This window comes from Hydra vulgaris, chromosome 04 (assembly GCF_038396675.1).
Source record: "Hydra vulgaris chromosome 04, alternate assembly HydraT2T_AEP".
NCBI lineage: Eukaryota > Metazoa > Cnidaria > Hydrozoa > Anthoathecata > Hydridae > Hydra > Hydra vulgaris.
The window spans coordinates 41,088,775-41,102,889 of NC_088923.1; the positions used below are offsets into that span (position 1 = coordinate 41,088,775).

The window sequence follows — 14,115 nt, forward strand, 5'->3', positions numbered from 1 at the left end:
CACATCTTTACAACCACCACCTTCCTTGTTCTTTCTAAATGCTAGACATTATCAACTTTAATTGCTAACATGATTGCCTACCAATTAGTACTCTAGACCAATGTGTATAACTTTCCTTAAATTTTTAATGATGTACTTTATGCTGTTAAAAGTGGAGATTTATATGATATAAAAAAAAAATTGTTATTTTATTTGGAACAATAAGAAATAAAATTAAAATATTCAAATTAATTTTTTATTAAAAAATTAGGGCTACTTAGATACAAAATTTTTGTTTTTAGTGGATAATGTATTCATTGATCGAACTGTATTAGAACACGCTGTAGCAGAATGTAAAGAAGGAAATGATGACACAGGGTATTGTATACTAAATATTCATTTATTGTAAAACTTTTGAATAATTTAGATTTTTTACCAAAAATTTTTCAGATTTTAACCTAAAATATATTAGTTACAAAACTTTTGGCGTTTAAAATTATAATTTTTTTTTCTCATTAAAGTGTATTTATAGGTCAAAATTTTATTTAATACTGTTTATATTGATTATACTATGGTGAAGTTTGCACAATTCAATATTGGCTTTGTATTTAAATAATAACCTGGTGTTTTTATTTTGTTTAAAACATGGTACTACTTCTAAATAATTAAATTTTTTTTAAGAAATGTATTTTATACTTGTGTGTATGTGTATATGTGTGTGTGTTTGTGTGTGTTTGTGTGTGTTTGTGTGTGTGTGTGTGTGTGTGTGTGTGTGTGTGTGTGTGTGTGTGTGTGTGTGTGTGTGTGTGTGTGTATGTATATGTGTAGTAGGGTGTCTTAAAAGTTTTTTTTTTTTGAAAATCAAATTGTGGAAAAGTTCAATCGCTATCATTATGTATTGTTAGCTTATAGTAAAAATTTCAGCCTTTCAAATCAACAAAGGTAAAGAAGATGGTTTTAGTCAATTTCTATATAATAGAATATTGTAATGCGAATTTATTATTTTGTAATAACTTTTTTTAAGTTAGGAGAATTTAGCTTACACATTTTTTTATTTATGTAAATGTTTTATTAAAATTATATATATAATTATTTTTTAATTATTTACATATTTTTATTTATAATACATAACAAAAATCATTTAAAAATAAAAAATAAAATAATTATTAATTTTAATAAAATGTTAAAAAAGATAAAAAATTAATTGCTAATTCTCCTAACATTAAAGTTGCGTGCGGACATAAAAGTTTAAAAGTTTTACATAATAGGTAAGTTTTCATTTCATTAAAGTCTATTTTTCAATTGTTAAGAGCCTCTTTTTCAAATAATTTGTTAAGTGTAGATAATTATAATAAAAAACAACACGTGTATGCTATGTATGATACGCATTTTTGTTTTTGCTTGGCAAAAAACTTGCACATTTTTTAATAGTTTTATTTGCTGTTATGAAACAAACAACTGTACTGTATGCTATATTTTATACTATAAATTTATAAACATATAAATTTATAAACTGTACTGTTAGCTATATTTTCAGACAATGGTTTCAGGAAAAAAATACCATGATACAATACTAGAGCCAGCTGAAGATTTTAAACAGGTTGCAAGAAAGCCTAGACGGTTTTATTTGTTAGGCTTTCAAGGATACTTTGAATGTAGCCATTTAAAGTATCCTCGAATACTATGAGCTTATGGGCTATCAGATCAAATCATTGGGTTGTGTGCTGACACCACAGCTAGCAACACAGGAAAGATCAATGGAACAATAAGTAGTGTTATTGTTCATGCTTTGGGGAGGCCTGTTCTCTGGGTTATGTGCTGACATCACATATATGAGAAACATGTGTCTCATGTCATAGAACTTGTTTTTGGTACAAGAAAAAGTTCAAGCAAACACCTCTATGTTTTACTTCAGATGCTAGGGCTGCATATACATAGAGAAGTCAATAAACTGGAAAGAGTTGTCAAATTTGAATAGTCTGATGCATTTAGACCAGGTACTCTTTTGCACCAACTTGCAGTTGAAACTAATGAATTTTGCACCACAGCACTTCAGAGAAACCCTTCCCAAAGAGGAGACTACAAGTATCTTTGCCAGCTACTGGCTTACTTCCTGGGTGCAGATATAGCTAATTTCTTCTTTAAGCAGCTGAGAGCTCACCATGAGGCCAGGTTTATGAGTGACTGTCTTTACCTTCTTGTCCTGCAGATGGCACAGAACTATCATCCGAATAATTCAAAAACAGTAGTGAATGCTACTCCCAAGAACATAAACACTGCTACAAATTACATTGTGTTTTTCCATAGTCTATTCTTTCTTTTTCAAAACTTATCTTTTATTTCTGTATCAGCAAGAGACATAACTTTTGTAGTTTTGTCTCTTGCTGACAGGGATCTAGATACCGACGTTAACAACAACATCCTTAAGAACTTGTTGTATTTTGCTGTTCCAGAAAAAGAATATATTGTGCTTGAGAAACCTGGAATCCAGCCAGTTGTTGTTCCAATGCTATCTCTTGATGATTTTGTCACTGAACAAGGTTATCTTCTCTTTTTTCTCCTAGAAATCACTAAGGAAGAGCTTTTGCTGTGGAGGGAGAAAGATGAGAGAACCTCTAAGTCATTTATCAAGTTCTCTGCTTGTGCAAATCAGCTTGTAGTGTTAAATGATTGGGCAGAACGTTACATAAAGTTGATCCAAGACTTGATTAGAAGTACATATAACGAGGATAGACCTCAGGATACTCTTCAGGTAATTACCAAACATCATTATACAGACCTGTAGTGTGTAAATTGTTAGGGGGAGGGGGTCATTTTTGAAAAATTAGGCAATTTAGAATAGCAAACACATATCATGCTCATTTTAATAACAGAAAAAGGAAGTCAATTGCACCTAACAATTTACACCTAACAACCCCTTACCCCACCTAATGTACGCGCATGCTATACATTAATGTCTGCAAAACTTTTAAAAGTATTTTCATATTATTTTATTTAATAAACTAAACTATTAATTTCAAATACTTGGAATTTTATTGCTTGGATGATTTAATTATTTTACAAATTAACCTGCCTTTTTTTAATTTTGTTTACTATTTTCTAGGTTGTCCATAGAAACAGACATCAAGTATCCAAGAAAGTAATAAAAAAATACCTGCAGAACACCTAACAAGTATCACAAGTGTCATCATGTTTTTGTTGCATTTCAACTCAATTTAGAACTATTATCTGAAATATAATTGTCACACAAAATCTGTATCATCCTTGTTCTATTAGATATATTTTAAATCGAAACTAGAGTTTTGTGAGTGTTTTAAATTTAAAACTACATATATTCGGAGCTTTAAAATATAATATTCAGGAAAAAATTTGTTATATATAAATTGTCTAAAACCAATTTCTTTACCATAGAGTTAATTTGAAAGGCTGAAATTTTCACTATAAACTACTAATACATAATGATAATAATAAAACTTTTCCACATTTTGATTTTCGAAAAAAATTTTTTTTGATACATCCTAATGTGCAGCCCTCAGAATTAGGGTCCTAACTGCCAATCTAAAAGTGTTTGAGGTTAGCAAAATCTTGCTGACCTCGTTTCTGTGTTTTATGGTACCTTTGTATTAAATTTTTTTTGCTGACCTGATGCCAACCTCTTTGAGGTCAGCAAATTATTGCTGACCCTATTTTTCCTAATTTCGAGGTTTGTATGTGTGTATATATATATATGTATGTGTGTGTGTGTGTGTGTCTATATATATATATATATATATATATATATATATATATATATATATATATATATATATATATATATATATATATATATATATATAAATACATACATATGGGTATCAATATTTTTTTATTACATATTTTAGAGATAGGGTGTTCAATTTCATTGATGCATTTAGGTATGATTTTTATTTCATTAAGCTAAAATAATAAATTCATGTAATATAATTTTGAGTGAAATATAATTTAAAAGTATTAATTATGTCGGCTCAATTCAGGCCTTGTTAAGAAATGTTACACTGTTTGCATTTTACATTTTACAGAAAACATGAGGCCATAATTAATTGCTGTAAAAAAACATTTTCACTGCAGTGGTGATATAGTTTTATTTCTTGGAGAAAAAAACAGAAAGCAAAATGAATATTTTTTCTTCCTAAACTTTTTTTTAAAACTAACTACTTTCTAAAAAATTTAAATTTATTTTATTATATTTATATTAAATTAATTATTAAATATTAATAAATTTTAATTTATTTTATTAAATTTACTCAAAATTTTTTTTCATTTAAAATGCTCCATTATACAACTTTTTTTAACTTTTAAAATTTCCCAACTATGTTAAAGTAAAGAAAGTTCTTTTTATTAAATTTAATTTAAGTTACGTTTTTATGTTCGTTTTACATTCAACTATTTTGTTTATTTATCTATAGTTTCGAATCAATAAATTTTTTTCATCCTGTTATGAAAGTGCTAATATACAAAGTGCTTAATGCACTTATAACTGTATATAAGTACATTTTATACACAGTTTTTTATGAAAGATTTTTCATTATCATTAATTTTGTAGATTGATCTTAGAATGAATGTCGGTTAGAAATGATTAACTAGTTTATGAGTATTAGACAAAGATTTTATTAAAGCCAAAATGTTATAAAAAATTGTTTATAATTTTGTGGTCATTTCTGTGGGTTAAAAAAATATTTTAATAATTTTGTAATTGCATTTTACTTTTACCTTCAGTTATGTATTCAGAAGTTATTTAGGGACGCTGTTTTAAAAAAAAACGTTATTCATACATCTGCGGAACTTTGTACTGGTGTAGCATTATATGAATTCTGTCACATACACTCACAGTTTACAATATTTTACTGACAAAGGAGTGTGTTATACATAATTTTATCCTATATTTTATACAATTCCCTTTACTTTTCATAATGCAAAGAATCAATGCTTAAATTGTATCCATAATTAAGTACTGAAGTTTGGGATTAACTGGTATACCGCCCAAACCAGTATATCAGTGTCAAAATCAGTCTGGATAAGTCACATATATTTCAAAATTACTAAAAAAAAAATAATATAACAGATATAAGGTATATCTGTTATATTATTTTTGTAAAATTATTTTTGTTTAGAAATTTTAAAACAACTTATGTTGAAACATCAATTGATAAAATAATTGACTCATTGTTTTTGTCAATCAATCAAAGTATGTTTTTTGAAACAAGTTTTACAAATCAAGGTCATTAACAACAAGTTATAAACTATTCTGTAATAAACACCTGGTATGACATCACTACTATTGATGTCATATCTAACATATAAAATAAAGATAAAATAAAAATGTATTTCTATCATAGTAAAAAAAACAAACAAAGAAGATTTCATAAGAATCAATAAACTTGTTTATAATCTTCGTTTAATTGCTGATTTCAATTCTTCTATTTTATTTACATATCTATTTTGGTAAGCCTTTGTTTATAAAAAAACTTAAGTTAAAATAGTGATAAAACATTGTCACAAAATATATCATTTTTTCTAAACATTTTTATAAAATTTCTTACAATTAGGATCATAATAGTTTTAACATGCATGCTAGATATTGGCACATGTTCTAGATCTTTTGTTTAATTACCAATTAAAATACTATTAAAGTTTAGTTCATTTATTCAATATGATTTTCAATAAAATAATGCGATGATAAATGTGAGATAAAACTTTACTTAAATAAGGTTTAATTTAGTTAATTTATATAAACATAGAAGAGAATTAGAATAATTTATTTTGTTTGAGCTTAATGTATTGCAATAAAATGTTTTGACACTTTGAGCAAATTTTACAATTAGTTATATAATTTTCCATTTAAAAAGTAATTTTATGAAGTTAATATTGTACCTTCACTTAGTTTGAAAAATATTTAAATTATAAAATAATCAAGTATTTTAAAAATTTAGTTATATTGTGTTAAGCACATTTTTATGTTACTTAAATCAAATAAAAAATATAATATATGATCAGGATTACTTAGCATTATTTTAATTAACAATTACATTACTATGGTAAGTGATTTAATTATTTTTATTTATATTTAGTAAATGACCAGGGCCCTAGCCCCGGCTTCAGCTAAAAATGAGACTTTTCACAAGTCTGGTCCTAGCCCCGGCAAAATTGTAAGATTTAGCAGGGTTTGATAGCTGGGGCAAGAAATAAATTTGCAATTCTTTATATATTAAAATTTTATACTTGCATTTACTATTTATTAAGTTCTGCCATATATTTATGACAGTATTTAATAAATAGGAACAGATACAGTAAAAGGATGCAACTTGTTGAATAAGAAGCCAAGCAAGAATGAGTTTTGGTTTATTGTAATAGAGATGATAGCTCGTTTGAACATTCACCATGATTAGAGAAACAGCATAAAAGAGGAAGGCTAAAGCCTGCTGATGATGATGATGATGATAATGGTGATGATGATGATGAATACAATGATGATGATGGCAATGATGATAATGGCGATGATAATGATGAATACAATAATGATGATGATGATTATGATGATGATTGTGATGATGATGATGATAATCAAGTTGATCATAATGATGTTGATAAATGCATATATACAAAATCAAACATATTTTGAAAAAAAAAGAAGTACTTTAGAATGTATAAATGTTTATGCAGCCCTGGTCACAAATCTGACCCCGGCTATATTCTATCAAACTGGGCCCCGGCCCCGGTCAAATATCAACCCTGGTCGTTTACTATTTATATTTTATATATATATATATATATATATATATATATATCAGGCCTTGTTAAGAAGCGCTACGCAGCTCGCATTTTGCTTGCGAAAAGGCGATTTGCCTACGTGTTTAGCAGTTTTGCGCTACGCAAAAACTTATATCTTTTAGAATATTTAAATTATCTTTTGATTATCGTTAACGTGACGTTTATTCAGTAGAAATAAAGTCGTAAGTAAAAGCATTTAACCGCAATTGTAAAATAATAGATTCTTTTGTTAAAAAACAGTTTGTTTCATAATTTTTTTTTGTTATTAAAAATTAGTTTAAAAAAAAAAGTGTTTTAAGTTTTATCTTAAGGAATTAAATATATAAATTCCTTTTAAATATAAAAATTATTTTTAGTCATAATAAGTTTAAAAAATGCACGATTTATTTTGATGTAAATATTTTATTAATAAGATATTTTGTTTATTGTTAATTCCATAACGTAAAGTTTTAATGATGTTCATTTAATTTATGAAAATAAATTATGATCACGAATATGTTATCGGTAACTGATAAATAACAAAAAAAAACTTTATTGTTTAAAAACATTATTAAAAAGAGTTCACAAATTAAATAAGAAAAAAATGTATTAACAGTTAATAAAATAACCAAAAACCAAATATAAAATCATAAGAAAATAAACAAATATTTTACGTTTCATGAAAAAAATATTTTTTTCAAAATAAAATTTAGTTCATATTTGAAAAAAATAATAAAAATGATTTTTTTAATAAGAACTTAGATTTTATTTGTACCTTTTGTTATAGTGAGAAAAAAACAAACTGTTTGTATGATTTTTAACGCGTTAATAAAATAACTTTAATTACAATGCGGTACTTGAAAAGACGCTGGTGACGCAATATAACTTCTAACGATGCAAAATATATTTGCTGAGTTGAGTTACTTAGAAATGCGTTACGCGTTTTCGCTACGCAGCGAAATCTCGTAACAAGGCCTGATATATATATATATATATATATATATATATATATATATATATATATATATATATATATATATATATATATATATATATATATATTAGGGATATGACTTTTTTGCAACCTACTAGGCCTGTATCGTAATTCAATGAACTTTTATGTAAAAAGAACGAATAGATGTTTCATTTTGACATATTTTGAAAAAAGGTCACCCCAAAACCAAAAAATCGAATTTTCAATAGGTACACTTTTGTACAGTAAATGAATATTAAAGGCTGAAGATGTTGTAAGAGTTGTACTAGACGCTTTGATACTGTTAATTTTGTAATACTTGTATAATTATATATCACATAATGTTTTTTGTTATATCACAGTACATGTTGCATAAATAAATAAAATAACAACAGGAGTATGCCTGTTGTTATTTTATTTATTTATGCAACATGTACTGTGATATAACAAAAAACATTATGTGATATATAATTATACAAGTATTACAAAATTAACAGTATCAAAGCGTCTAGTACAACAATATACATAACTGTCTGTGTCTATAGGCCTACTGTGTTTAGTACATGGGTCACATGATGCTCACGTCTCATAAAGAGTCTAGCGCTTATTACTTAGAATGAATCGAAGTTGCAGTTTGTCTTTCTTTCTGCAGGAAGCATACAGGTCTTGCATCACCTTGATTGCACGTTCAGCTATCTGATTACTTCGTGGTATGTCGATGACGGATGGCTCTTTCTTCCAGTGATTTTTGAATGACTGCAATGCCTTTTTGTAAGGCTTCAATACATCAGATAAATTCTTGAAGTCATTGTCATTGTACTTTTGACTACTAAACCAATGTTCTGCCCACTCATATGAAATGAACCTGCAAACCTTCTCCAAATTCTTTCTCGCTTCAGGCATAAGAATGAACGCCAGAATGGCGAGAATGGCTCTTGAGTTCCATCTGGCATTGCTCATATTAGGAATGTTCTGAAAGTGAATCAGAGGGAAGTTTCTTTGTTCTTCATAGAACCTAAACACTCTTGTTAAATGGTACAAAAACTTCATATCGTCTCTCCACCCTGATTTATCAAGAATTTCTACAGTTCCATTCACAAACTTATCCTTCAGTTCATCATACTTATTCAACAGTTCAGACACAAATGGGTATTCAATGTTTGGAGATTTGGTATCACCCCCAAGTTCTTCGTCCATCACCAGACGGAGAATCCTGTCTAGTACGTGATGCTGACAACCGATAAATTGTGGTATTGTGACACCCTTTAATTTAAACATACGTTGCAACTTCACAACAACTCCATTTCTCTTCCCAGTATTGACGTTTGTTGTATCAGTAATGATCATCTTAATTGAATTCCACAAATTGTATTCATCAATAAGTTTGGCAATTTTTTCAGCAACAGTTTCAGCTTTGCCATCTTTTAAACGCAGTGCATCAAGTTTCACGTCAGTTCTTTCATTCTGAAGTACAACTACCTGATATTCCTTATCATCTATTCGTTTGCCGTCAAAGTGTAAGGACCACTGTTCCATTTTAAGTTGTTGTATCATTTCTTTTTTTAATTTACCTGCCTCTTTGAATATGGACTTGTAAATTGCTGATTGACTTGGAGTTGGAATATCAATACCTTGTTGTGATAATACATTGCATATTTTAGCAGCTTTCTTTGTGGAAACTCCACTTGATGTAACCATACTTACAGCAAATTTACTTTTGTAGTGCTTTCTAATTTTTTTCTGAGTGTCCTCATCATCGTCTTTATCACCGTCGTCGTCTTCATCATCTTCACTCTTACTTTTGCAGTTTTCAGATTCAGTACCACTGTCTGTGGTAGACAGGACTTGTGATGTGGAAGGTATTGCTGTTCCAGACTGGACTTTCCTTCTCTTGGAAGGGTGAATGGTTTCTTTACTTGCCACTTGTCCTGTTGAGTACCCCACCTGTCCTTTACTTTCTTTTTGTAGGTGGTATAGACGTTTATCTTCCGAGGATAACCACTGGCCATTCACTTTCGTGATGTCAAATAATGCATTGAGAACATCATATTTTCCACGCTTGACACATTCATCATAGACCTTCAGCACCTTCATAAGCTTTGCTCTTATCACTTGATCAGACACACGTGGAAAATTGAGTTTATTGTCCCACAATTTTGTAATTTCCTTAGAAATTTGGTCTATTCGTTCTTTTCTTCCTTTAACATATGCTCCGAGAAACTGGTATCTTCCTACGATCTGCAATTGAAGTGGTATTCTGGATTTTTCATCGAGTGAATGTTCTTCTACAGCCACGCTTCCTCTTCTTCTGTGTGACTCTTGAAATCTCACCAAATTTTTAGTCCAAGTCTTCTTGTTCTTTGTTACTGTGGTATGACTTTTCTTGTGAGACATCATATAATATTGTTACGACTTTACGGATAGCTGAGCGTAAATATCCGTTTAATAAAGTCGTTTAATTAATAAAATACTTTAACTGTATAGTAATCCAATTATAGTTCGATAATCCAGTCAATGTTGATAACAGTTCGATAATCCAGTCCGTATCCTAACGATAATGCTACAACTACTTATACTTCGTACACTTACAGCGTCTTTAGTTCGCTACAGTAGTTCCTTATTAGCTCAGTTACACGCAGAGTACTTCATAGAACTATTCACATTATCAACACTGAGCTCTGACAGCAGCTCGCTTATATAATTATTTAGAGCTTCCAGAATGTTCTACTAAGTTCTATAATCTTCTACAGTCTGTTACAGTCGTCTATATCACCGTGGTAACACAATGACGTCATCACATAACAATTCCAAGTATTTGCCGGCACACGGCCGTTTCGTTGCCATGGTAACGTGTGGCGTTATATTTATAAATTCATAACAAAATAATGAAATAAATAGAATTAAGCTGAGAATTAAGCTTAAGATTAAAACATCGGTCAAAAATGAATGTATAAAAATAGTAAATCAAATTTTTATTTTGGGGTGACCTTTTTTTGTTGCAGAAAGCTATTTGGGCCTTTTTTCATGATTTTAGGTAAAAGTTCATCGATTTATGATACAGGAAACATTTTATTTGAAAAAAAATTAAAAAGTCATATCCCTAATATATATATATATAAAGTAATTCCATGTCAAAACAACCAGGCCATGCAACCCTATGTCTTTGGATTTTTTTTTCTATTTTTACCATAGTTAGTACATTATAAAATAAGATAAATCCCAAAATTTCAAGGTCTAACTCCTAACGGTTCGTGAGTAATGGTTGTTTTAATTTTAGCTACTAATATTGATTTGGTCATTTTCCGCCATTTTTAATTTTACAATTCTCTTTATAAAACCAAGCCTTTAAACGTGTGAATTCTAAAAATAAGTGACTTAGTTAATCTCAAGGTGAGGAATTTAAATATATAAATAAAAAACTCATTTTATAATTAAAAAGTACCTAAATATCAATTATAAATGTTAAAATAATGGACACCTGCCACTGTAAAATTTTAAGGTGTGCGGTAAATTTTTTAAGCCTAAAATTTCAAATTAGTTTATTGTATGTTTGAAGAACATTGTGTGAAAAAATCATTTATGCCAAATACATTCTTTTGTAAATATTTTACTTTTGTACTAAAAATGTATATATAATTGCAGAGGCGGACCACGATTTTTTGGTGTTTGAGTTAAATAACTTCCAGGTAAGTTCTATACTCCAAACCTTTGAATGTTCATACTTATGTCATTTAAGGATGTTTGCAAAAAATTGCGCTGTGAAGAGCCTGGGAACAAAAATACTCTAAAAAGTAGAAATCATCTGCCCAAACGTGAAGGGAATTGATTTTTCCAAACAGAAAAATTACTTACTTTAATAAGACTAAAAATTGTACATATTTTTAAAATTTTGTCAAAAAATCATTTGGCATTCAGAAGGTATAACCATGTAAAGTTTACAACCCCCTCAAAACGAGGGGGGTTGTTTAATTAGGTATGATTTCTAAACAAATCATTATTTTTCAATGAAATTTTATTACCTTAAAGAAATTTCTACCTAGTTTAGGATATTAGAATTCATATTTCGAAAAATTAATTTCCCCCACGTTTTAGATTTCTAATTTTTAGGGTATTTTTGTTCCCAAGTTCTTTGCAGCGCAAATTTTTGCAAAACATCTTTAAATGACATAAGTATGAACATTCAAAGGTTTGGAATATAGAACTTACCTGGAAGTTATTTAACTCAAACACTAAAAAATTGTGGATCCGCTCCTGAACTAAAAGTGCAATTTTTATTTCTTTTTCTAAGAGTAATTCCATTTCAAAACAACCAGGCCATACAACCCTAAATTCTCTGATTTTTTTTTCAATTTTCGCCAAAGTACTTTAGGAAAAAAATGATAATTCCTATCTAAATCTAAGTAGTTCTCAAGTTATGAAAGTTTTTTTAATGTATTTTTTTTTTCCTTTTTGTTCTTTGGTTCCTTGTCTTTTCCAATTATCAAAGTTTAATTGCTGAATTCAGACATATTCATCTAATTTAAATGTTGCAATTAGTTCTACATAAATAATGTAATTAATACTTGTGCATTTTTAAATTTGAAAGTATAACATTTTTTAATTCATTATCAAAATGATTTCATGTGATATTGGTAAATTTTTGAAGTCAGAATGCCATAAAACCTCATATTCTAGAAATAAAGAGATTTTTTTACTACATGACCTAGACACTGATCTCGTCAAAACATTTTATGAAGATCTGAGTTGCGTGCTTGTGAAGAACTATTCAGCATTTGTAATCACCATTTTCACTACTTTGGAAAAAGATTTAAAAAGAAAAATGGCAATTGTTGTAATGGTTATAAAGTGCATTAAAAAAAATGAAAGGTCATTTGATTTAAAATATATTTTATAAAAATTATATCAAAGAAACCCTTCTTTAGTTCTCAAATTGTATGACTTTTCTGATGGATGTGAAGGACAGTATAAAAATTTTCAAAATCTATGCCATCATTCAGAAGATTTTTTATTGAAAGCTGAATGGATATTTTTTGCAACCAGTCATGGCAAATCTTCTTGTGATGCAATAGGTGATACAGTGAAACGAACAACAGCAAAAAAACGTCCAAAGAAAAATCAAATACTAACAATCGATGCAATGTTTGAAATTCCACTCAAAAAATGCTCACAATAAAGTTCTTTAGAATTGATAAAGGAACTATAGTTAATGTTAGAGCTACATAAAATAAACGATTTGAGAAGGGAAAAACAATACCAGGAAGTTGAGGATTTCACCATTGCATACCAGTTTCGAAAGCATCTATGTTATTTAAAAAAACTAGTAACAATATAAATCCAAAATCTATTAATATAACTAAAAAATCAAATTGCCAAAATTTAAGTTTAATAAATTTTGAGCTAATGCACAAATACAAATATTACGCATGTACATATGACTCGTTTTGGTGAATTGCAGTAGTTGAAGAAAAAGATGAAGAATATAATGATATAAAAATAAAGTTTTTGCATCCACACGGTCCATCTAAACAGTTTTTCTGGCCGAAAAGGAATGATAATTGTTGGATACCAATCACCAATGCAATAACATTAATAAGTGCACCAACAATAATATCAGACAAATATGAACTTTCAAAAAAAGATTTTAACAAAATTAATAAGTATATATTTGTAAATCAATAATTTTTAATGGATTTTTGTTTGTCCAATTCCAAATATATTTACATGATTTATAATTCAGAAATGTTTATATGTAGTGTTTCATTTTCAGACAAGTAAACAATTCTTTTTTTGTTACATCCTAGATATCATCAGGGCAACCAAAAGTATAGTCTAAAAGTACCTAAATTGTGTCCATTTTAAGCAGTTAAAACAGGCAAGATATGCTCTTTAAAATTTTTTTCTGTGTTAATAATGGAGAACTACTTATTTGTTTGCTTCAAACCTCCAAATCTTGAGCCAAGTACCACTAGTCTACTATATCCCGCAAAAATTCACCTTTCTTAATTTTATACAAAAATTTAAGCTCCGTAATAATAACTTGCGAAACAAAATTTGCGAAAATTTCGAAAAAATACTTTTGCAACAGTCTCTTACAAAAGTAGCATTTCGAAACTTGTTTTTACGGAGAAGATTATGTTTAGAAGAACTGTTATACGTAAAAGATTATGTTTAGAAGAACTGTTTTTACGGAGAAGATTAAAACCTCCTAAATCTTGAGCCAAGTACCACTAGTCTACTATTGCGTGATTTATTTTTAATTTTTCCACAATTGTTTATCAACATTAGTTTTGTTGTACAACAGATGTTAAGCAAATTGTGCAAAAGATATACAACTATGGACAATGAGATATACAACTTTTGGAAACCAACCTTTAAAA

The 14,115-nt window shown here is 28.4% G+C and overlaps 1 protein-coding gene across 2 annotated transcripts in view; it reads left to right on the forward strand.

Moving 5' to 3' along the window:
* The window catches only part of LOC100197376 (DNA polymerase epsilon subunit 2), a 72,944-nt gene that overhangs the window by 15,780 nt on the left and 43,049 nt on the right, over window positions 1-14,115 (forward strand). The window contains exons 3-4 of one of the 2 annotated variants that reach the window (XM_065796363.1): window positions 282-357; window positions 3,861-3,893. In XM_065796363.1, coding sequence (XP_065652435.1) covers window positions 282-357; window positions 3,861-3,893 — 109 coding nt within the window. The remainder of the gene's footprint in view (window positions 1-281; window positions 358-3,860; window positions 3,894-14,115) is intronic. The other variant, XM_065796364.1, reaches the window with a different exon arrangement.